Here is a 26,039-nt window from a genome sequence, read left to right on the forward strand (position 1 = left end):
ATGTTAGATTAGATACCGCAGCTCTGAGGAAGTGTTCTCACGTCAACAAAATGGAATTGCAAGGTAGCTACAATTAACAACTCACAGTTAAAAACGAAATGAAAAACAATGCTGATTTCTATATGCAGTACACATACATTTAAACTTTTCACTCTGACAAAATCTCCCCTCAAAACAAACCCTGCCACCTGATGACAAAGCTGTAAAGCTGGAAGTACCGAAATACAAAGCCTCGCAGTAGGCAGCATAAATGCTGTAACAGCCTTCTTTTCCCAGCACGGCTGTGTCTAATCTCTTGCATGCAGGTACGGAATGATGTTTGAAAAGCTTGGCAATCATCCATAAAACAGCTTATGTCTCACGGTAGCTTACTACACTAGGATTTTTCTAGCAGACAACAGCCAGCAATTCTGTCACAAGAAAAATTCTTAAAGTAGCACTACACAATCTTTTGAAAATTAAGAAGTTGTTTAAAAGTGGTTAGCTACTTTATTAACACCTCTGTCATTAAAAGAATCATGTCTACTTAATCACGTTGTCTTATATTTCACTAAAATTTAAGACTAGCACCCATTACAAGCCTTCTATTAATTTCACACTTAACATTAGCAACTACTAATTGCCAGCACAAGGGGGAAGTATGCTACAATTCCAGAACTAAAGCAGGGTGTGGAAGTAGGATACTGGATTGCTGTACTCTGAGGACATCATGAAAATCATGATTAACAAACATCAGATTAGACTTCACATAAATGATGTAATTGGCACTAAAGGCAACAAGTAATGAATCACTCACTTCCCAGCCAGTTTAGACAGGAAGATGGATCAAGTTCAGTTAGCTCACTAAATATGTTCAGATATTTGTTATTTTTTCATTATGAATTGATTGGTAGGGCTGGGCCACTGAAGATCAAATTGTGCCATTAGGTAATATAAATTATTTAAAAATGCTAAGTGTGATTCATCTTTATCCATATAGACAGTCAACATATAAAATAGGAAGCCTGTAAAGAAGTATTACAAGAGAACCACACTAGCTCTATTTAGTGGATTAAGTCATAGAGAAGTCAAGGAAGCAAGTATCTAGTTTTAAGAGGCCATTTTTACTATGACAGGTCACAACAAAATAAGGAGACAAAACTACTAGCAAAAACTTACTTCTTCCCAAAAGGCTAGAAGAGAAGATGTAGACGAAGAAGAAACAGAATCCTTTGTTGTAATGGATATGAGGGATAAAAACGATCACTTATCACCCACAGGAAAATTTCAGATGGAATATTAGTAGGCTACCTAAATAAAATGTTTTATATGGCCAAATGATATTTATTCAAACTAAATTAACCCAGAGCTGATGACATGGACTAGCTTTATAAGTACACGTGGAATAAAAATTCTTAATGGAAGTCATTAAGTACAGTACCAGCAATTTTAATGTAATTCATCAGAAAACACCACCTGAATTTCCATAGGGACTATACATTTATTGCAGGATCTGTAGAATGGAATCTTGATTAGTTATGGGCTTGATATTCTACATGTTACTGTTTTCAAGGATATCTGGTACTTTTTAATGTAATGTTTTAAAATATCAAGGTCAATAGATAAAACCTATTATCCAAACAGTAGCATTTATCATGCTTCTCTCTTCCTTCCATCTCATCCATACAGCGCACCTTGCTGCTTCAGCAAGAAAGCCAGTGTGGACATTTTGTGATTGGGAAGAGCACACAGTGTATGCATATGCAAATATCACAGCACATCCAGAGGCTTTCTTTTTGGCAACAGTGACAGTTTGGAAAAAAAAGAAAATAGAAAGTACACATTTCAGATATAAAATCTAACCAGACTGATTAGGTTTTAACCTGAGCCGCTTTAACTCAGCTCCATAAACATAACAGATTATTCTTTCCAGTTCCAGCTCTTGGTTCTATAACTGTCCATGTGTTTTGCAAAAAAACAACCCAGAAAGTCTTCTGGGATCAAGAGTTCATGAAGTAAGGAAATGTGATTCAATGTTGCATTTAACAGCTGCTTCCTCCGGGAATGCACAAACCTTTTTAACTGAAACGCCCACTTGGAGCTGTGATTTGTATGATTAGTTTTCTAAGGATCAGAGGGTGTGTCATGATAAACTTATTATACCAACATCTGTGGGTCCTCTGATTCTCTTCCCAGTTCCTTCTACTCTAACCACACCATTAAGATCTGGAGCCAACAATTTTACATATCTGTTTGAACACTCCTTGAACTGTGTGAGTATTTTTCCTTGTATTAACTAGCATCTTCCAACTGCAAAGCATTTAATCCCTTATTTGTAACAGGGTGTGCCAGCCTTTCCAAAAAACCCCGAATATATATTATTCAGCCAAATGTTTTGAGATTAATCTAAACAAAGAAGCTAGAATGGGAAATAATTAATGTGAACTCCTGGGAATATTTCCCAAAGATGCCAGCTTCCCTACAAAATGCCAAGCAAATCTGACATCTATTGGACATCTAATTCTGCGTCCTACTAAACTGGCTAACACGCCAGATCCAAATGTGCCATATAGTGCCCAAGCATTACTTTTATGTAATAAAAATATGATCCAGCTATCACATTTTTATAGTTACTTTATGTAATAACTCACTCTGAAAGTTAGATCACGTGCAAGAGGAGAGGTGTTGAAATATTCAAAAATGGAATCTTGAAAGTCTGGAAGTTTGAGACCTAAAACCCAAAGCAGAACAGGCTTAGCTAAAAGGCAACATCATAGGTGGTGCTTGAACTCCGTTAAAACACAGTAACTTTAATTACCTGAATCTGTTCTGTATTTTTCTTCCAGCTTTTTCTTCAAACCTTCCATTTCTTCCAACAGTTCCCTATTTTTTGCTTCTGATTCCTTTAATTTACTAAAGCAACAAAATATGATCAAAATGTAATCTGAAATATCTCAAAGGCAGGAATGCCAGTGCACAGGGTTGTTCATTTCTGGTCCTACATCTCAGAATTTTGCAAAATGCCTTTTTTTTTTTTTTCCCGAGGAGTGGTGTTTGTTTTTTAAAGGATTTTTTTTTTTTTTAAGGCTGATTTGTTTTTCCCCTGAATAGGCACCTCACTACTTGACTAGACAGTGAAAACTGTACTTGAGACTCCTGCTATCATTGCAGAAACCTGCCAAACAAAATTATTCTAATAGTAGCTTGGCTTTTAATTCCCAAGAACATGTTTACTCTCCAGTTAGTCTGAGAAAAGGTATCGAATCTGCTTTGAATTTGCTCTTATGCTTTTTCCCCTCAGGTGCCAGAGATCCTTATCTTACTACCATGCTATTCACAGCAGTGAAATGCTGACTTGAAATTTTTACAGTTCTCATTTAACTATGTAAGAAATGTGTAGTTTGTAGAATGGGATCTTTCCGGCAAAGTCCAATATCCCAGGCACAAGGGGCCATTTTAAGAAAGTTACTATTCTAACCAGCAGTTCAGAGCAATGCATTAAACCCCAAACAGAACCAAGGCCCTTATTACCTTTCAAAAGATATGTTGGCATCTTTAACTTTTCGTAGCTCTTCTTGAACTAGTTGTTTGGCACGAATTTCTGCATCAAGGGCAGACTGTAACTCCAGCCTAGCTGACATATCCAACTTCTGACTGCGTCGCACTTTCCAAAGCGGATCCTGTTGCAGTAAGTTACTGAATATTAATACCAACTGTCTAAAGACATTTCTGTTCTTGTTCAAAGACATGCAATAGCTTTCACACTAGTTCAAGACAACGTTCTTTTAATTAGTTATGGACAGTGTACCTCCTACACGGATATCAGTCGGTAGTTAGACTTGTAACACAAAAATGAAGTAATGAGCAATTTTTATACTGGTTAAACCACTAACACAATATGCTTGAAACCAAAATGCTGGATCACTGAGCATGGAAGTCAAACACAGAGAACCCACTGAAAACAGCTAGTTTTTATTGTCCAATCTAAAAAAAAGAGTATAAAACTTGCACAGTGACATACTGGACTTTCAAACATGAGATAAATGTAAATATTTAATGTAAAACTTACTAATCTAAAACATACAGAGAGTGGCAAAAACATGAAAAAATGAAATAATCTGAGTCCTGAGATACCCAAGATACCTATTTCCTAAACAATTCTTACACTTGCTAAGCAGCATACACTATACTTCTGCGTACACCATGCAATTACTCCCTACTACCCCCAAAAGCTAATTTTCCGAGATTTTCCAAGCATTTTTCACCGTGGACTACACTTCTGATATTCCCTAATGGATACCTCACTAGTCACACATGAATTTGCAAATAACAGTCATGAAAATGAGAGGCATTTTTTTTTGTTGTTGAGAAATAATTGCCTTAGATCAGGTTCTGCTGAAGTTACAAAACCAGTTGTAATATAAAGAACAGACAGTGTTCTTTATTCTGGCAGTAGCTAAGAAGAAAATGCCAACTGCATTTGATCTGATCTTTCTTCCTATTAAATCTCTCGATATTACAATCGCCTCTTGATGATGTAGGCAAATGTTAGCTCATAGGAAGTCATAAGTTCCTCTTATTTTCTCCTATTCATAGGTTTGGAAGGGGTGAGTAACTTCTTATCCATATAAACCAGCAGCAGATGGACTCTTTGCATGGCAGACTGTGCTGACTGGCATTGCTAGGGACGCGGGCTTCCACGCCTAGCTGCAAATGGCTCTCCCTTTCCTCTTGCAGGTATTTAGTACCTGCCAAGGCAAGACAGTGTTTTCGCCTTTGAAACGGTACTCCTTTGTGGGGGCTCTTCTATTTTGCAGATTTTTGGGGGAATTTATGTTACTACCGTATGGGAAAATTAAGGCATAAGGTCTCATTGCTCTGCACGTAAATAGAGTTACGTGCTCTCAGTGTGTCACTAGTTTGTAACAATACCAACCAGCTAATGCTTGTTCACAAATGAAAACTTACTTTGTTACCTCACTGTAAAGGCAATTAAAATTATTCACTTGCATCTAACATGGTGAGGTACATTTCTATACTCCCCTTTAATGGTTTAAGTTATTGTTTCTTCTCTCCTCTGTACTGTTTAATGCAGTTTGTGATGGCAGGTATTAAACACCCCCCCGCCTTTAACTATCAAATTCTAATCAGATGGTCCAAATGGGTTTCACAAGCAATAGCTAAAATCTAGAAAGTCATTAGCAGAGGATTTATGAGAAAAGAATTCTGATTATGAACAAATATTGATAAGACAGTAGCTGAAACTAAAAAAGTAGCTTCTTAGACTTCCCCAGAACAGCCTGAATGCTTGGTATTCTCTTACCAGTGTTCGTGACCCCAGACTGGAACTTCTCAAGGATTCTAGTTCTTCTGTCATCTTGGAAGCTAATGCTTGGAGATAGCCACGAGCATCCTTCTCATCACTCACCCTATTGTGCAATGACAAAAAACTGTTACTTAACAGTTTCATGGCTCATAGCACCAAATACTGTACCACCAAATAATCACAGTGTCTGCACTGGATTTAGGGACGGAGCAGAAATGGACACAGCAGGGAAAACTCTCCCAGCAACAGAAAACTGAATATATCTTAGATTGCCTGCTTTAGATTTTTCTTTTATCTGATTCTCTTGATTGTGGCAGTTGCTAGGGAAACTGAAGTTTCCCTTCCGCCATCAGCAAGAGTTCTGCAGAGATCCACCGTTATTGTTTGGAACATGATCTGCATATTGCTTGCTCAATTTTTATAAGGGCTACCTTCAAGTCCTCCTTGTCTTGCATGCTGAAAATACTTGCACACAGCTTGCTAAAACAGCAAATAACAGAGGGAAGAACAGATCTGTGAATTAAAGCAAGCGCTTGTCTAGTACAGCTAGTAAGGTTCTATATGTTAACATGGACCTTTTAAATCACGACCATCTTCCTGAATGAATTTATCAAAATATTCCAAATTGGGTGATTTAATGATCACTTTAGAGACTGAAGTAAGCTGACATCAAAACCCTCTCCTTTGTACTTAACAGCATCTGACAATTTCACTTGTCATTACTAGGCAGCAATACTAGAAAGCAGAAGAGAAACATTTATTCAACACTCAGAAGTACCAGGCTTTTGTTGATCCCAGACACAGAGAAAGGGCCTAGCTATACATTTTAAAACAAACAAACAAACAAAAAAAAGCCAACCAATATTTCAAAAGTTGAAAGTGGCCATCTGGATCTCTAAACAGCACATACCATTGAATAATTTCTGCAATCTGAGCTTCCCAGTGAGCAACAGACTCCTTCTTTGCTGCTAGGTCTTGAAGCTCATCTTCTAGCTGCCTGTTCTGTGCTGTTAATTTGTCCACAAAGGAGCAAAGCTGAAACAAAAGATTAATTTGTCACCAATGGCTTCTGTCAGTTTCAGATTTTTTGCATATGCATGTGTCTATGCACCTATAGAATCTGAACAAACAAGACCACCCTGGGCTATCTGGAAGTTCTCACACAGACCAAAGAACTGGAAGGGGTTCTTTTTTTGTGCAACTGGAGACTACCTCCTGAGCATAGAACACCACATCACCAGTTCACACAAAATCCAAAACAAAGGAAAAGAAAAAGCGAGAGTAGAAGCCATCAAGAGGAACGAGGTTTAACTGTAAGCCATCTGGAAGGCAGGCAGGCTTTGTAAATGCTTCCCTCTCTGTGTGGCCTTCATGAAGAAATCAGAAGGTGGTGGTGCCCTCTGAGTTGTGAGAATCAATCCCACAAAGAGCAGTACTGAGATGCTAAAGTTACTATTTAGCCAGATCTCTGATGTTTATATGGCGAAAACTACATTCGTTTTATTCAGATATTGCCTGAACATTTACAGATATGTTTTGATGAATGAGTAGACTACTTCAACATCAGAAAGTGACAAAGAGAGAATTATATTTTGCTTAAAAATGTTTCCTAAAATAATTACCCTCTCATTCTCTGTTGTTAGCTTTTTGTTATCTTCCAAGAGCATAGACCTTTCACGCTCATATTTCTCTTTCATTGTTCCTACTGCTTCCTCCATTTCACTGTGCCTAAGGAGAAGGACAAAAAATAGAAACACTTTAACACTGCTGAACCTGTAGACTGGGATTTTCAAAAAGGAATAAACAGAGTTAAGGTGATATACCATCCTGCACAGATACCTATGCAATGCAATACACAAACCCCCAGAAATCCATAGTTAATAAAAGCCCGAAAGTTTACCTCTCTCGCTTTGTTTTCTCTAATTTATCCTTTAATATCATGATCTCTTTCTGCAGTGCAAGCTGATGGCTCTCTGAATCATGTACTTCCTTTTTCACATTTTTTACTTCCAAAACATGTGACGCTTCTCGTCGGACCAACTCCTCTTCATAAAATAAGATTTTCTTTTCCAGCTCAGACTTAATTTTGGAAAGCTCCTGCTGATGCTCTAGTGTGGCACCTGCTGCCCGGCCTCCCTGCTTCAGCTGCAGAAGAAGAAGAGAAACCATCAGGAAGAGACTATGATCTTTATATTTTGGGAACATTATTTTAAAACTTAGAATTGTCAAATTGGTGGCACTTTGGAAAAGTTTTTATCTGGGCACTGAGTGATTTCAAAGGTGCCTGTCTCCAAGCATTAAGCCCTATAAGTGACTGCTCTGATTACATGACTCTATTAAGGGGTTCAAATGAGTTGCAGAGATAACAAATTTAGATCACATTGGTTTAGTATCTGCTTAGAATTCATAAAATGGATGTTTTCAAGACATTAGTGTCCAATGAAATATTAAAGTACTTCAAGCAAAAAAAAAAACAAACCCAAATAAATCTGAACAGGTTAGGTCAGGCTTCTAGTAATGCTGTAGTTTTTAAGTCTCCCACAGGTATCAATAAGTTGAGCAAGCAAAACTACTGCAGCTCCTGTGTCACGAGTCAAAATCCGCAAAAAAACATGTAACCTTTAGAGCTTCCAGTTCATTTTCCAGTTGCTTGGAGAAGACCTCACTGTGCTCACGAAGCTTGCGTTCTTTTGATGCTTCTGCTACCACTTCTTCAAGTTGGGCTTCCAGCTGCAGCGAAAGTAATTTTAAGTCATTTCAACACAAGATAGTGCTATCTGTAGCATTCATTTCCTTTCCTCCATACTGATGAGCAGCAAGTTTTTCTTTATTTCTATTTTACGTTATAGCACTGTAACAATCATCTCAGAATGTGATGATATTTGTTTTGCCCTCATTGATCCAGGCATCCATCTGTCTCATGCAGCAGAACTATTACTACCTGACTTTTTGTACTGATATGAACTACACCAAGTATGTGCAGGGATAACTGCACAGCTCCTTTAATGCTAAGGGGAAAAAAAAGCACTAGGAAGTTATTGCCGTTGTGAAAGAAGAAAGTCTCCTAAATTTACAGGTCAGCTCTATGCCTCAGTATCTACTAAAGCAGTTTAAAAATCCCAACCTTTGAGACAAATTATTGCAAAATACTTCAAATACAAACACTCGACACTTTTACCTTGCAATTACAGAACAAAATAAGCTTAATCATCCATTTATCGACTTCAGAAAGCTTATCAGAAAGACAATTTAGAGGCAACTAAGGCAACTGTTGCAATTCAAGCAATAGTGGCACAGTTTTAAAACCTGACAAGAAGAGTAAGATTTGTTTTTCTGCATTCAAATTCAACTAGCAAAGTTGTTTTTAAAAGGATTGTGAGCCAAGATAATGAACTTATAGACTATGTTCTGAATAGAAGATTGATACAGCTGTTTGCAAAGGGAGAACAGAGGAATTTGTAAGAACAAAAGACAGGAGATTATAAAGCCCTGCATGGAAATATTTAACTGAATAAGCAACAACACTTCAACGCCTGCTGCACTCTGCTCTAGAGGCAAGGTGCCTCAGTCTTACGCATCAAATATGGTGCCACAGACACCTTTGCCTTCCCAGTTAACTACCACTTCTTATTCATGGATAAAAGTCTGAAACTTCATCTCTTACTACATTTTCATAGACTGCCCTTCAATTTGCTAGAAGTTTTCTAGTAACATTTATAAAGCTCTTGAATTTCTCTTCTACACTTCACCCAGGGAATACATAAAATTTTATGATTTTTCAGTGATTAAAACACTCCGGGTTAACCACAATAGCTGTTTCTTATGCCCTCTTCTGGTTATCCACTTCATCTTATGTAAAGCTACAAATTGCCTAGAATACTAATTAGAAATTAACTTGCTTAAAGATATTACAGACATTCTCTACAATGACTAACCACAGAGGAAGGAAAACCACCTATTTAGTCTGTATCACTATTCCTCCCTCCAGCTGAAAAGAAAAATTCAGTTGAAAAATAAAATGAAGTCAGAATACTCCAACCTTGAAGCACATGAAGACCTTAAGTTTTCTAGATTTCAAGCTGGCTTATTAGTCAGTCTACATGAATCAAAACCCAAGAACTACGAAGCTGGGCATATAGCAAGAATAGTCTCCTCCAGATTAAAATCAGCCTGACTACAAACAAAAAAGAAGACTTGGTTCATTTCCTGATACATCAGTAAAATATTTAGAAACAAAATCAAGATCTATTTTGTGATCTGTAGCAAAGTTATATGGAAGAGTTACCAGGGTAAATTCTTACAAAGTAAATTATCGCCAGCATTCCCAGTTTTTCAATACAATCACATATGAATACTGGACAAGCAGCAGCTGCAACATGTTATTGTTAGCTATTTTATCAAGTTACCTCTTTTCTGATCTTCTCCAATTTACGGATGTCCTGTCGCATAGCATCAATTTTCTGCATGCTCACTTCCACCTCTTCTTCTTTGTCGCGAAGTTGACGGGACAGCTTCTGCTTTTGGGACCGCAAGTCTCCCATCCTCTCACTGAGCTCGGAGAACTCCTGCACAGCTAGCTTTCTTTGCTGGTGGGCATCCCTCAATTCTTTGGATTGTGTCTTTAACCTCTCTGAGGCTTCTACAAGTTGCTGGTTTAAGTAAAAAAAAAATAACAATAAAAAAGTCATTTGAACTCATATATTCTTTCCAAGAAGAAAGAAAGTGGACTTACATTAGCATGACTTGAAAGCTCAACCACCTCACATAACTTTAAAATGTTATTTATAATACTTAATTTACACAAAGTTTTTTTTTTCAGGTAAGCAGCTGCAGTAATGTACCAAGACAGCAGTTATTCTGCTTCTAGAGTGGCAGCTCCAAGAGTACCTTTGCTGTTCCAGAAATCTTTCTTATAAATCTGACTACACAAGGCCACCACCATGTACCTGCACAACAGTAATCTTTTTTTAAAGGAATGTTTTAGCAGACAGCACATTCAGGGGAGCCATCAAATATACTGTACCAGCACTGAGACACTGCAGCAAATCTTATGAAACTCTTCAGAAAACTGAGGAAGATTCCTTAGAACAAACTGTGAAGCTCTCATACTTTAATTGAAAGTATAAAAGCCGTTTCCTTTACAGCAAGCGATTTGTTACAAAAATTAACAAGATTAAAATGCAAATTAATGTTCTACATAAAATCATTTGAGAGTGGGGGAAAAAAATAAGAAAAAGAGCAGAACTAGACAACAGAATAAATGTATACTGGCCAAAGGGCTTCTAAAAACTCCTGCCGTTAGTACAAGTATTGCAGGAGCACTCATTAACTTCACAAAAGGCATGTGTTCAAACCAGGAGGAGCAGATTTGCCTTCTCTGCTACTCATACACTCTGGTAAATAACCCTTACTACTGGTGTTTAGGAGACAGAAGTGACTTAAATTCTAGTGGACAAAAACCCCGTAGATTTTGGCCCACTGATTACTTTTGGGTCCATCTAAATGTCACATGAACAATACGGCTGCTGGATTTTTCCAAAACTAGCTATTTGAATACAGGTAGCCTTTTTTGATATTATTGAAAGTGGTATGTAGTATATGCAAACTCCTATTTACTTTACTGCAAAATATTTTGCTAACTTAAACTAAGATACTGTTATGTTTTAGGAAGCAAACAAAGGTGTAATTTACATAACAGTAATTAAACTCAGCAATTACATAAAAGTCATCCTCAGCCTTAAGCAGTAATTAACCTTTTAGTATTACAAAGAGTAAGTGGGCTCAAGTTGGAGCAGTGACCTAGGTCTATTAACTCTTTCACATATATATACACATATATATGCTTTTTGGTATCTACAGGACTGATGACTAGCCATAGATCAGAGTTTAACTCCTCTGTATATTGAAACAGTTGAGAGTAATTAAACAGTTCAACTAAAACAATTCTTTAGGTATTTGTTCTATCTAGCAGAACACATTTGAAATAAATAAGATGCGTATCAAGTTCCAAAAAAATGAAGTGTGCTACTTTGGAAAACTACTGTATTGCTAATGAAATTAACAGGTTCACTAACATCTCGGTATAGTTTTAAAAAGCAGCATTTAAAACACTAGAATTGCAATCACAACAAAACTGTTCTATAACTACTTTACATGACCATTTTTAAACGTATCTATCTTTGGATGAATACCTTATGAAGGTCCTCCTTTTCTTGCCGCAGTACTCTGCACTGTTTTTCTAGTCCTTTCAACTTGTGTATAGAGTCTTCATGTTCTTGTCGAAAAGCCACCGCATCTGCAAGCTGTCCTTCCAGTTTACTTATATCTGTAGATTAATACTTATTAACTGGTCCCAAATTTACACCAATAAAGCAAGTAACATCACTCAAGCAAACTGGCATCACTTTGGAAAATCAACTTCTTTCCTGTTCCCACCATTTTAGACTATTTAAGTTAATTTCAGTTAATTAACAGCTTCATATAATTTTCATTTTCTCAGCCTATTGAAGAAATCCTCCCAAATACTGTGATCTCTTGAAGCGAAAAAGCCTTAGCACAGGGCTTTGTTTTGTTTTTGAGGAATGCAACTTCCACCCCTTGAATGCATTGAAATAAACTTGAGTTGTTCAAATTCCAGTTCTAGTAATTTATCTCCTAAATAGTTTTCATTATATGACAAGCAAGGCTACAGTCCGTCATTAGTGCATCCAGCAAGACAGGAAAGGACTATTTATTTCCTAGAGTAGATAAGAACTCACATTCTGGGAAGGAAATACCATCCTGCACGAGGCAGGCTGGAGACCCAACTGCCCATATTCCTGGCAGTATGTTCTCCTGGTCGTTCTCTCTTTCCTCTCAAAGAAAATTAAACAAATTTGATTTGAAATTATAATCTTTAAGCACAACAAACTAACCACCGTTATATATTTCTGCTCAGTCTTAAGAGCTGGTAAGAAAATGAACTGCCATCCTCCACTTGGTTTTAATTACTACTTCTTTTAAACAAATAAATAAGAAATTGAACAGGGAACAACTCTCACTCAAGTTCCACTGATGTCTGTGGCAGAACAGGAAATTGGACCTATGTATTCAGGGATCCCAAGCACTGCTGTAACGATTAAGTATTATTCCTTTTCTCATTTCAGCACAAACCTCCTCTCACTCTGCATGAATCAATACTACTTCTTTTTTAAACGAGATCATACCACTAGTTTTTATATTTAACAGGACACCATCGGCTGAAGAGCTGGATAAACCCAAACCATTTGCAGAAGTAGCACCTTAATGTAACTGTTTTGATTCAAACCTAATTCCAGAATATACAAGAATAGCTTTTTTTTGGAAGGATAATCTATTTAGGAGAGCTGAGCTGATTTTTGCAATGCATGCATCTACAAAGGGGGTATATTGCCAAAATGCAGGGGAAAAAAAAATGCAACTCAGCATCTGAACTCACTTATGCCTCACTATAGGCCCCTATAAACCTCTCAGCCAAGTCATGAGGATTCAAAACTACCATTTTGTTTATCACTGACTCCCACTCAAAAATTAGATACTAACAGGAGGTTTGTATGGATAAACTAACAGCATTGTCAAACAACAGAATTTCAGTGATACGGATGAGTCAGTCTTCTCTCAGGACAGATGCCAGTATTTATTTTAATGCAATGCTCAGTGCTTCCTAATTAACGCATCACCAGACAGAAACACAAAGGGAGCAGGAGCTCAGAAATATTTAAATATGAACTATGAGTACACATCCTCCCACCTATCCCCTTATGTTACTAAAAAGCAACTAGTCTTCTCTCCCCACTGTCTCTTACACCTACCTCCAGTAAAACCTCTCCAAAACAACACACCCCCCCCTCAAAAGGAGGAGTAAGAGAACAGGATCTCTTGAGACTTCTAGAGGCGTCACAGAAAATATTTAACTGAACCCATTCAGACAATTCATTGTACTCTAGACTCTCCATGCTGGCATATGCTATCAGGCTGAGCAAGTCAGAGAAGAAGTTAAGTGCTCATCTGGAAAAACTGAAATGCCTCTGAATACTGAACGAGACTTTAAAAAAACCTCCTCTTTTTTTTAGCACCTCGAGAATATTAATTCCACTTACTGCAAAAACACAATACATATTTTGCTACTCCTAGTAACATTAAATTGCATTACCATAATTACAATGGCAGAGACTTACCTGTTAATTTGTTCTTCAACCGTTCAATTTCTTCATTTAATTTTTTTATTTCCTTATCACGACTTGTATTTACTGTAACACACATTGGACCTTGGAGGTTCTGCATTGTCTGTGTAGATTCTTAAAATCAGAAAAGGAAAAGGTTTTCAATAAAACACATTCCAATTCCTCCTAATGAGCAGAACTAAGAATCCAAACAAATACAAACTACTAACCTTGCAGTTTTCTGTTCAAATCCTGCTTTTCTTGCTCTAATTTCCGTATTTTCTTTTCATAGCCTTCTATTTGTGAAGTGTTCTTTAAGTCACGCTGCACATCCATATCTTTGGTTACAGTGTCAGACTGCATCGCACTCTTTAAAGTGCCTCTATCAGATAAAGAGCTGAAAACAAATACATAAGTTAGACCAATTTAATAAATACTGACAGCGCAGTCTATAGCAGTGACATGCTGGGATTCCACCAAACACGCACCTTAAATTTACAAGAACCATTAGTGCAGTAATCGTTACTGTTGAGACAACTGTCAGGGTAGATAAAGTTATTATTCCCTAGCTACTGTAAAATTAAGATACCTGCATTCAGGACTTTAATGACGCAGATGCATATTCACTTTACAAACTGCCTAAATGATTCAAAATGTTAACTCTCCTACGCCCAAGGTTACTACTACTACCTGACAGCGAAGTAAGCAGGTAAGTATACCTGCACTGAGAGAGCTGAGAAACAAACCCAAAAGTTTAGTTTAAAGTGTGACAAAGATGGATTTAAGTAAAGCCACATGATCTCACTATGAAAAGGATGAGATGTGCATACCGGATTCTTTCTGAAATAGTATTGCATGGGGTAACAAACCCCAGCAAAGGGAAATAATGGAATAACAAACAGGGCAGAATAACCTTAAGATCAGAGACAAATATATGTTTGAGGGATCTCTGAAGTCAGACAGAAGGCATTTCAAAGATGTGCAAAGTGAGCCACTTTGCCCATGCTCAGAACCATCTATGTTAACTTAGCCTACCAGCAGCACTTTGGACCAACGAGCTAATCTTGAACTGTTCCTGGCAGACATGCAACATGGACAAGACTCGCTCTCAGCCTCTCAATGCAGGAAGAGCAAGTTTATACCCAATTGCAAGTGACACATCTAGTCCCTTAACTTTAATTAATTTCAAATAGTTAAAATATTAAATACAAAAGCAATTAATCTTGGCAAGTATGATCAAAATATGTTCACACTTGAGACAAAAAAATGGGATAAAGGTTTATTCCTGGGTACACCTATGAACATCAACCTTTCTACATGTTTATAAAAATGAGGATTTCCTAGAATTAGCTGCGTTTGGGAAATAAGTTTAATGAACAACATAGCCTTTGCTTACCTATCAGTTGTGTATGTAAACCCAACGAACGGTAAATGCAATCCAGAAAAGCCTGTATGAGAACTTGGTGGCACCACTTCCTGCATGAAAACAACACACATGAAAACCCGAAAGAGAACCCATTCAGAGCTACAGGCATTTGACTTAGCATCAACTGTTAAAGGGAGAACGCTAACAGAAAGACTTAGCACATACCAGCTGACAACTGGCAGTTATGCTTCATTGTATAGCCTTCCATTGTCCCTGAACAAACTTCATTTCACATCAGGTCACTTAATATAATAACCTGAATTTAGGAACCTCTTGAACTGGCACTTGAAAGGGCAGCATTTCAACATGTTCAAAGCACAATGCAACCAGTAAAAGAAAACTGAAAATTTAAGTTCCTAATTAAAAGTGACGTGGCACCAACACACATGCTGTTAGTTTTAGTATGCTAGTTACTGTTTGATATGTAATAAAAAACCATGCCAAAAGCTCTTCATTTCTTGGAATACAAGCTGATGAACAAATTATCACAAAAGCCTTCTGCTCCTCCTGACTCGAGTTTGTAGACTACCACACAACAGAAACAGAGGAGGGGAACACCAACGTTTCCACTCCAAAAACCAACCTCCTGGTTCTCAAGTGAGTGGAGAAGTAGCGGTGTGAGCCTTCTCTCCTGGACAGCTGTGATTGCAAGCTGCACAGAGAATATATGCGTATTTCTGAAGACATTTTTTTTTTTCACCTTTGAAAAGGAATAAATCCAAATACTAGCTCCTTGTAAAGGTAAACTAAAAGGGCAACTAAGGGTTTTTTTTCCCACTGAAATATGTTTTAACTGTGACTGACCATGTAGTAGCAGTCCATTTTGGCAAGCGCTACCATTTAGAAAAGCAGCTCACGATTTCAGATAACCCAAAATGCCAGAGATGAAAAACTTCAATTTTTCACATTTGAAATGACTTATTTTTTCATCTCTTGTATTATTTATTTTGAAATAAGTTCTCACTGCAAGGTTGCATACTTGCGTTAGTAATATTTAAAAACAAAGACTCACTGGATTTCTTAACACATCATCATCTACATCAAAGTTTGAGGTGTCAGAAGGACTGCTAACATCTGGAATGTAAGGTGCTTCTAGGTTTCGGATGTTATCCCAATTAAGTCCTTCAAAAAATGCATGGGACTTAAAATCCTCTATTCCATTCTGTCCCAGTCTACGCTCCCTACTGCAGATAAGTCGCTGAATAAGATCTTTTGCTTCTTCAGATACATCTGTAACATGGGATGGAAACTGAAATCGCTCCTAGAAAACAAAACAAATAGAAAAATTTTTAGAGAAGGAATCAGTTCCATAACTTTCAACGGTAGTTTCAGAAAGAACATGCTAAATCACACCCATAAAACTGGAAATGAATAGTCAAACATTGTTCTAGTTCCAGCGAGCAGTGGCAGGGCACAATGCAACACATTCAGTGATAGACTTTTTGTCTTAAAATGGATTTTGAGGACAAGTAATCATTTCTCAATTTCTTTAATACAGATCTGTTTGAAACCAACTGCAAATACAGTAACTCTATTAAGAAAAGCAAACTTTTTTCCTAAGACATACAGGAATTTTGACACACTACAATATATTAAAGATCATACAATAAATGCAGACCCTCACTGGTATTCTTAGTCACAGATCCACCGAACTCCTGAAGATGTACTCCTTGAGATTTTATTAATTTCAACTCTTAAAAAACAATGATAGTAGTAAATTCTTTACAAAATATTGCCATATTTAAGGATGTATTGTTGTAATTTATAGGTTAAATACCTGTTTTCCTTACCAAAAAATAATCTACATTTAGCAAAGATTTCTATTAGCATAAGCAAACAGAAGATCTAAAAATTGTACTTACCACTAACATCTGAAATTACTCTAGATAAAAATTAGGAAAACGTTTTCTGTATTATAGCTTGCTACTACTACCACTGTATAGTCAAGAAGGGATTTTCAGTTTGTTTTTTTTCAACAAAGGACAACAGCATATATATATCTTTTTATAATACAACTTTTCAAGTTTAAAATGAGATCATTAGGGACCAAACCAGCATAACTGAAATTAAACTTTAAAACTTTCATTGAAAAGCATAGTGTCATATTGATTGTGTGTCCAAACGAGATTAAAATATTAGGTCTGCAAGACAACAGCTTCAAATTTCCTCCCAACTAGTTTAAGAGCCAGGTAACCAATGTTTATGCTGGTTACATTTGCAACCAGTTAGTTCATTGAAGAAATTAAAGAGAGAGATAAACAGTCATGACAGCAAGGGTGTCAGCTCTGGCAAGGATTTCCTGTCTTATCCACTGCTGCTTCACTGTGAGAGCACAGCATTGTAAACACCAGTAAACTGCACTCGTCCTGGGGAGAGGAAAATGCAACAACACACCCTATGAAATAGCTTCTGGCTATCTAGGATGAGTATGCACATAAACACATCCTCCTAACACAGCTCCTGAAAGGACACCATGAACTCTTTTATTCTTATTCTCTAATGTTCAAAATGCACCCAGAAGTTCCAACTCTTCTACACCACTTTGACCCCAGACAAACGCCCTAACCTCATGTTCTTCACGCAGCTCAAATTCACGTTTTTCTACCACTTCCACTCCAGGCAACTCCCCTGACCTCATGTTCTTCATGCAGCTCGTGTCTACACTGGTTGACTTGCCTGTTCCCTTTCTGGTCCTCTTATCAGTGTGACAGAAATGTGCATAGCTGTGTAAATAATGAGTTACTTCATTTGTCCTGCACAGCCCAGAGGAAACTTTAAATAGGCCTAAAATGAGAGCTGGTATTAATTTTAATTTTGTGATGACTGCTTAGATTTTTCAACAAGACCAACATCAGCATTTAGAGAAAAATTTCAATTTGACAAAGAAGCAAACATTCCTAAAACCCAAACCAACAAACCTATACAATATTGTTCTAAACCATCGTGAAAAAGCAAAGAACTACCATCACTCCAATATCTTTAAGTTACAACAGTTTCTCCCTAAACGTTATAATCTCATTGAATACACTGAGATTTAATATTTCTCTTACTTCATGATTCATAATCTTCCCATAGGTTTCCACTAATGACTCTGCATAAAAGGGTGTTTCACCATACAGCATTTCATACATGCAGACACCCAGTGACCACCAGTCACATTCAGGCCCGTATTTTCCCATTCCGTCTTCCATTGCTTGCAGTATCTCAGGGGAGATGTAGTCAGGTGTACCCACTGCTACTGATGACTGTACCTTAAAAATAAGGCAAACATAATTCTTGTAAGTTTTCAGGTTCTTTCAGCAACCTCCTCACTCACACGCTAGTATTTGTGACAAACAGAGACACCATGACATGATTTTGGAAAGGGAAGAGACTGATAAAATCTCAGCAACAAAATACAGAAAATATTAAGAAAGTAACAAAGACTGTAAATATTAAGTTCCAGTCCACTTCTACATAAAATCAGTTGATATATTTTATTCTGAACACAGCAGAAACCAAAAATAGTCATACCTGTTGTGACAAAGCAGAAAGACAAGAGGAGAAAATGTTTTGCCTTTGTATCTGTTTATACTTTAAAATTGCAATTGGGTGCCAGAGGTTGAAATGGGAAATGAATAAGCAGGGAGTTCAAGTCCTGTGCCTGAGTTTCACAGTTTCATCTGAAGATAACAAGGGCAAGTAGACCCCTATTTTTATTACGTCAGAAATTGGTTTAAGGCTTATTGCATAGTTATGCAACTGGATGCAATACAGGGGTAAGGTGCAGAATCGCCCTATGTCCCAGTAGTAGGTAAGCCCTGACCATCAGGGCAGTCCCAGAGCAGCTCTGATCTCTAGGAGTATGTTCTCAGGATTCCCATAGAGTTATAATGGCTCCTTTCAATTCATTCTGCATTTTAATATGGTAAATCTTTGACAGGCATTTTATGACTACAGAACGTCACCAAGATTTGACTTTGTGCCAAAAACCAGTGAACAATGTTGCATGCCATATTTTGGCAGGATTGGCACCTCTGGAAGTCCCCTGCACTAGGCAAAACAAACAAAAAAACCTCATGAGTGATTTAGCTCTTAAGGGTATATCCAATCTGGCGCACAAGATGGCCAATTACCATAATGTTCCTGTTCGATTTTTAAAAGGCATATAAAATAAACTCATTTTGAATGACTTACACTTCAAATGTGTCATGGCTGCTAGGTTCCTGGTCACCTATGATTGCAGCACATAAATAATATCAAACTTCTATCTTTTTTAAAACAGGGTCTTTGGACAATTCATAAAAATCTCATGAGAACTCAAATGGCTAGTAGGAGAAAAGGTGAAAGACAGAAAAACATAACAAAGGATAACTTTAAAAGGTAGCAGCCTGTAAAACAAGGAGCTGAAGATGCCAAAAATGTTTTTATAAATACACTGAGTTATACACCTCCCTCAATTTTTAGCATGTCAACAAGCTTATAATCTGTCACGTCCCTGATGCACACTGACAATGCCTAATAGCTTTAAGACCAGCAACTCATTAAAAGGTCCCACTACCAGTGACTCAATAAATTTTGCTTCATACGTACTGTGCCATCTTCACTCATTTTCAGACAGGATCCAAAGTCTGCCAGTCGTATGTGGCCATTCATGTCCAAAAGGACATTATCAGGCTTTATGTCTCTGTTATAATAGAAAGAAGTGAAAATATTTAAATACATAGTATTAGCTCTGCTTGTAAAGATTAATCTTGCATCAGAATAACAAAGAATTCTATGTTGGATATGCACTGTCGAAACTCTTTTTATTGCACTAGTTAAGACCTTCTCCTCCTGCCCAACTTAAAACTTTGCCTGCAATATTGAAGCCTTAGATTACATCAGATTTTCAAGCTCATCAAAGCTGAACTCTGAATGGTCAAATAACCAAGCAGAACAATTGTAGTGAGTCATACCAACTGTATCAGATAGGCAGTGTACTTCATCAACATAATTTCAAGATTATATGTATCACAATATATTATTTAGAGGCAAGGAAGATAAAAGAGAAAAGACAATCTTTTAATTTAACGTGTTTTGCCAAGATTTATAACTAGCTTCTTATCTAGGAAGATTTTTTTACTGCTTCTCTAAATTTTGTCCGGCATTTCTGTTGGCCAATATTTTTCATTTGCTATTCAAGACTTTCTATACACTATTGCACAGCATGTTGGCTTCTGTGGATACCTTAAGACCTTTGCATCCTGTGTACGGGCAGCAGTTACTCTACAAACCACTGAATTCCCCCGGCTCTGGGATCAGGGCAATGCCATTTCAACAGGATACAGTAACATTAGAAAGTCTCCCAATATCAAACCACATCTTTCCTGTTCTTACATATATACGTAGCAGGGTGTAAAATGCTATATACAGCATGCTAAGGCTACTAAATGACATGGAAATAAGATTCTCATTTCATTCTAGCTCATTACTATATACTCTTTTTGATATCAGGAAGGCAGCCAAAAAGGATTTACTAAAGAGCGTGTTAATTGAATTTAGTCCACCAATTAATCACATTTTATTTCAACACTTTGTACTCAAATTCACACAAAGTGAAGTAACGGTAAAAGATCAATCACCCAGACAACTTAATAAGACAGTCCTGATACATACTATGCTGTGAGTTATTTTTTTTAATTAATAGCCTCAAAATATCCCAAATTATTTTAAGAGCACCTAGCCAATATGTTGGGAAGATGGTGAGAAAGGAAGAGAGAAGAGCAAGTGCAGAAAACAGAATCAACTCAGTTATGTACCAATTCTGTAGGCTAAAAAGGAGAACATCCATGTCTTCCGTGGTAACATATACCAGTCTCCTTCCATTTCTTTAGCCAACACTACATTCAGGATCAGCTCCCAACATGCTAGCATATCATCATGCCATTTTGAGATATTATTATTTATCTGAGCTAGCCAAAAAAGTTAACCAAACCTATAAATGTGCTGATTTTAAGATATCCTACTTATTCAAACAATACTATCTATTATTAATAAATAAAATGACATGTGCTTTATGTTAAACCCACCACCCTTGTTGCACCGTACAGTACTATATTTCTTTTCAAATGGGAAGTTCCAAATGCCACTACACGTACCCAAAAACTTAAAAATTGTACAGTAGCTTCAGCTTAATTTTTGAGGAAGAGACTAGAATTACTAGGAACAAGGAAAAAAAAAATGTGCTCTAATACACCTCGCTACATAGATGTGGAAGTTGACAATGTTGGATTTTTAAGGTGCTGAATTCCACAGTTTCACACCTGAGGAGACTTATGAGAAAAACCATGATAGGTTTAACAAAGGGTCCTCATATGTGTAAAAATCCTGCCAATTGGATAAATTTTTCCGACACAAACTTGAATTAATACTTCTTAACCAAAGGCCAATGCTTTGAAATTAATTACTGAAACTTCACTAATACTGTTGCTCATTAGCAGTATTAAGACAAAATAGTATATACTAATCTATGCCTGTCAACATAAACTAAATGCATACTTACTTGTTATAATACAGAAAAATATGTGCTAACCCAGAAAATTAGACCATCTTACTATGCTTTCCCAATAAACTTATTAGTAATTTTCTATTGTTAAATTTATTCCATACATTTCAGTTCCAGATATTGCCAACATTCCCTTACAGTCTCATAACCACAAGTCAAGCTCAGTAGGTGCAGAGGACTATTAAAGCTTATATAAAACTATACACCAATTTTTTTGTTTGTTTTTTAAAGAACACTGCTCACAGTGCCATTCGAAGCACGAGCCAATCTCATCCAACACATCTCTGCTTTTCTGCTTTGCATGCAGGTCTCGCTTGCCTAAGGGAACGCTGTTTCTGTTCAGAAAGGCTTAATGCCTCATCTCTGAGCTCCACTGTTTCCTATCTACAGCTAACAGGTCATATAAGCCTTTAAAGGGTCCTTGAAATCCTCTCCAGAGCAATCATGCTCCCTCCTAATCCATTCCAGTTGCCAAGCAGTAATTTCTTGGGCATTCACACATCTCCTATTCAAAGCGTACATTTTGGCCTCAGAGCCATTCATTCCTATTGCCACAAGAGACGTCCATTCAGCCCCATGCAAAGACGTAGCTGGTCCGTTAGTCAGACCACCTTCCTCGGAAAACGAGTGCAATGGTGCCTCTGGTGAACTTCTCCGAGCCCATAACATTTTTAAATCCCCACATATTGTCCACACTCACAGGAGTATTACAGAGTTTATGTATCTTTGCTCTTTTTGATTTTTGAAACCGTGTTCAAAGTCCGAACAGAAGAGTCCAAAGCGTTAAATAGTCTGAGAATTCCTGTGTCCTTTAAACATTAATTGTAAATAAAAATCACCTCACTTACCTCATGGTTTTCACCCATAAATTTCATAAAAGAGACAGTAAAACTGTCCTTATTTTACAGGCTAAGAAATAAAGGCATAAAGAGGTAAAGGGACCTGGCCAATACGTACCTGCCAAGTCAGATACAATACTTTAATGAAGTCCACTTCTCCTAAGCCAGGACTTCAGTGACCTATCGTGAATGTACTTGTATGGCCATAAGCAGTTTTCAGTTAACTGAAAAACCTCACTGCTCTTGCACTCTATATTTTCTAACTTCTCTGTTTACTGAAATCAAGCTAAAAAGTCAGCACATAAAGAGACAACTGCAAAGGTTTCCAGAATTAGTATAATTTTGCTTTCTAACTGATATATCATAGTTGTTAAATCTGAAAAGCAAACAAAGGATAGAAATTCTCACTTGATCAAGATTCTTGCAATGATGAAACAAAATATTTATCAAGTGCCTCCCTTGTACTACTCAGCTCTTCTAAAACCATTCCTCCAAGAGGAAGCCAAAAAAGAAGCATACGAAGTGTACTCTACCTTCCTGTGTGCAGACACAATTAGACAGGCACATGCCCACTCATTACAAAAACCATTTGAGGATGACCTCAGGTAAATACATGCACTGATGTTATCATGGGCTTACTGTGTGTACATTTTGCAGAATGTCTAAACACTTGCAGCGAGTTCAAACTGCTTCAGACTTCTAGCTTGGCTTGAACAAAGGCAGACAAATATTCATGAAGTGAAGTAAGTCAAGAAGCCTTTGGCTACTGTGCCCATTTGTATATGTAGCACTATCTTTAGGATTAACGTATAACTGTACAAGTATTTTTTCCCCAAGTGAGATGGTATTTTACCTGTGTACATAATGCAGCTCATGTATGGAATGTATAGCAAGCACCATTTCACCAATGTAGAACCTAGCCATATCTTCAGGAAGTTTGTCTTCAAACTTACTGAGAAGTGTCAGTAAGTCACCACCAACATAGTAGTCCATCACTAGATACTGAAAAAAACAAAGCCGTTAAGTACCGAGACACAGGTGGTAAGAAAAAAACCTAAAATTCATCAGTTATCTGTTGAAAAAAAACCCTTTCACTGATTTTTTTTTTTTCTATGCCTGGGGAAAGTTGTCAAAAGTGGTAATCATTTGTGTTACTTTTATTTGCATATATAGTGTAAAAATATACCATATTCCTTTAATAATCACAGTAAGGGTGACACATCAGCATTCAGTTCTTATAACAAAAAAAACCCAAGCAAGATATGGCAGCAACAAATGAGTAAATCAGGGTGAGTTTATTTCTGTCTTAACCACAGTGTCACACAAAGAAAATGATCTAGTATCACCAAAACTAATGTAGGTTATCAACCCTCAAACTGACAATTTCCGAAGGATGAAGGAAGAAAAAACTACAGTTAAAAACAATACTTGATGCAGCTTAGTCTAAAACACACATTTCATTACTACTTTTAGTTTTGATACCATTTCAATACTACTAGTGGTTCCAAAAGTGGGACTTGGCACATCAACATCTTCAAACACTCATCTTGGCACACACCACATCATGGATGCATAAGATAGCTGGCAGAAGCTTGATGACACTATACATTAGGGATGCCCAGGACAAGCCAGAAGCACTGTCAAGCCAGAGGCACTGTAGCAGTGGGAAACTTAAAAATCAAACATTTATGTTCTTTTGAATACATTTCAATGAAAAAGTAAACAGTGTCCTAGGCCAATCAGCCATTATCCTATCCACAGAGAGAACCAACTCATATAGGGTAATGTGAAAGAAAAGGTCTCAGACTTGTTATTTGTTTCTCAGACCACAAAAAAATAGGGATTACATTTTAGTTATTTCCTAGCAATATCCACCCAAATCCAGACCATCACTTCAGGTATAATGACTTTATATGGTACCACCAGTCCTGAGTCATTTTGTTCCATGCTTCCCAAGATGCGTTGATACATGGTTTTAGGAATAACTTTGCTTATTCTGGAAATAACTTTCCAAAGCAGTCATCTTATTTTTCTCCTCAAGGTAAAGCAACCTGTAATCCACTGTCCCCACCAGAGATTAATCTTCCACAAGGGAAGAAAATTAAACAAGATAGAAACACAAAGGAACATAAAGTGCTCCTCACCATAACCACTTCCTCACTATCTTTTGGCTTAAAAGAGCGACATATTTCTAACATTCATGGACTATGTTTTATCTACATCATATCTGCTTCAGCAAAATCCCCAAAGGCTTACTTAACCCATTTTGACTTAAACTGTCTCTGCTAGAAGCTTTCTAGGAACCAGAAAAAAGCCATGCTAGCATTTCTGTGTAATGTCATTTAAGAGTTGGCTGTTTAGAAAACACTACCACATGGTGTATTTGCCTCTAAAACACTTTAAAACTACACAACCAGAAAATTAACTCCACAACATATACACCTTGTGGAATTTTGTGTTTCTTGCTTATATGTAAGTTCTGCATCATCACATGCTCTATGGATATTAAACAGAGGGAATAAAACCCCAATTATTTCTATACTCTCCAAGGGCAGCTACTACTTTTCTACCTTAACATCTCATCTTCTCTTTATTTGTCTCACTCTGAGCCCTTTATTGTGCAGCCAGAGGAAGATGGCAAAGCCTAGTGGGAAGACACCAGGGCTCTCGCTCTGCTTCAGGGATACCTTACATGGTTTTGCACTTAAGAATCATTAGCTATAACGCACCAACATCACTGGGAGCAGACAAGAGAACCTAGAGCTTTCTCTTTCAGAGGGCCGATGTCCACTCCAGCTTGGAGAACCGAGCTCTGTTGTCTGTTCTTATTTTGTTCTCAGCTTTGCATTCTATTCTAAAAGGATCAAGAATGAACAGCACAGCTAAAAAGTAAACCCAATCTGCTCAGGTTCTGTAACATGGCAGCACTCTCCTGAGATGTGGAAAAACGTGGCTATAAACTTCTTCAATCTGAGCAGAGAACTGAACAGAGATCTTTTAGCCCCTGGACAAGTGAACCACTAAGATGGTATGGATGTGGCATTTAGTGCCATGGTCTATTTGGCACAGTGGTGTTAGGTCAAAGGTTGGACTCGATCCCAGAAGTCTCTTCCAACCTAATCGATTCTGTGATTCTGTGAAAAGAACCTTCTGTCCAGGTTTTTGGATGAAAGTCACTTCCTCACGTGTTTCACCTTTTCTTCACACATCATTTACAATACAGTGACTGAGATGCAGATAGACTCCATCTGTGAGCACCAGACATTTACATGAGATGGATGCTGAGTAACAGACCAAATTGGAAGGCAGCTTCTCAGCACATGCAGAAACAGACCTCAGGCAAGCTGGGAATCTGCTGACTTTGGCTGCCAGGCAGAGTTGTTGGTTTCTTAGATACTGGCTCTTAAATTAGATGCTAGATGTCTAAATTCTGCTGTCAAGTGAAACTTCAACATCTACATGTCTATGGCAACTTGAGGAAAAGAAATGTACTCCTATAGCTTGCTTGGAACAGATTTGTATAAAATGGTATTAGCAACATTAAATTCCTCTCTATACTGTCATTACTACTGCTTGCTATCTTGCACAGCTAACAATTTTTTCTTAGGTAGCTCCATTCTTAGAAGCTACTTGGAAATACTACATTATAGGATGCCTTAGGTTATTTTTATGCAAGCCTGAAGGCTGTTTGGTTCTGAGGGAATTTGAAATTACGAGCTATCTTCATGAGGTAGTGCCAGAGGTAACTAAACTTTGAGAGGTT

At 37.3% G+C, this 26,039-nt stretch overlaps 1 protein-coding gene across 12 annotated transcripts in view; it reads right to left on the reverse strand.

Annotated features, from left to right (window-relative positions):
- The window catches only part of CDC42BPB (CDC42 binding protein kinase beta), a 94,541-nt gene that overhangs the window by 22,696 nt on the left and 45,806 nt on the right, over positions 1–26,039 (reverse strand). For all 12 annotated transcript variants that reach the window (XR_011048155.1, XM_068400262.1, XM_068400261.1 and 9 more), the window contains exons 5-21: positions 23,130–23,278; positions 19,484–19,577; positions 17,962–18,162; positions 15,924–16,172; positions 14,882–14,961; positions 13,716–13,882; positions 13,501–13,620; positions 11,497–11,630; positions 9,712–9,954; positions 7,925–8,035; positions 7,206–7,450; positions 6,928–7,033; positions 6,216–6,340; positions 5,303–5,408; positions 3,511–3,659; positions 2,798–2,892; positions 2,631–2,710 (exon numbers count right to left, since the gene is read on the reverse strand). Coding sequence is in view for 11 of the 12 variants with exons in the window: in XM_068400262.1 (XP_068256363.1) it covers positions 2,631–2,710; positions 2,798–2,892; positions 3,511–3,659; positions 5,303–5,408; positions 6,216–6,340; positions 6,928–7,033; positions 7,206–7,450; positions 7,925–8,035; positions 9,712–9,954; positions 11,497–11,630; positions 13,501–13,620; positions 13,716–13,882; positions 14,882–14,961; positions 15,924–16,172; positions 17,962–18,162; positions 19,484–19,577; positions 23,130–23,278 (2,454 nt within the window). In the remaining variant the exon portion in view is untranslated. The remainder of the gene's footprint in view (positions 1–2,630; positions 2,711–2,797; positions 2,893–3,510; positions 3,660–5,302; positions 5,409–6,215; positions 6,341–6,927; positions 7,034–7,205; positions 7,451–7,924; positions 8,036–9,711; positions 9,955–11,496; positions 11,631–13,500; positions 13,621–13,715; positions 13,883–14,881; positions 14,962–15,923; positions 16,173–17,961; positions 18,163–19,483; positions 19,578–23,129; positions 23,279–26,039) is intronic.

The sequence above is a fragment of the Nyctibius grandis genome, chromosome 4, assembly GCF_013368605.1.
Source record: "Nyctibius grandis isolate bNycGra1 chromosome 4, bNycGra1.pri, whole genome shotgun sequence".
NCBI lineage: Eukaryota > Metazoa > Chordata > Aves > Nyctibiiformes > Nyctibiidae > Nyctibius > Nyctibius grandis.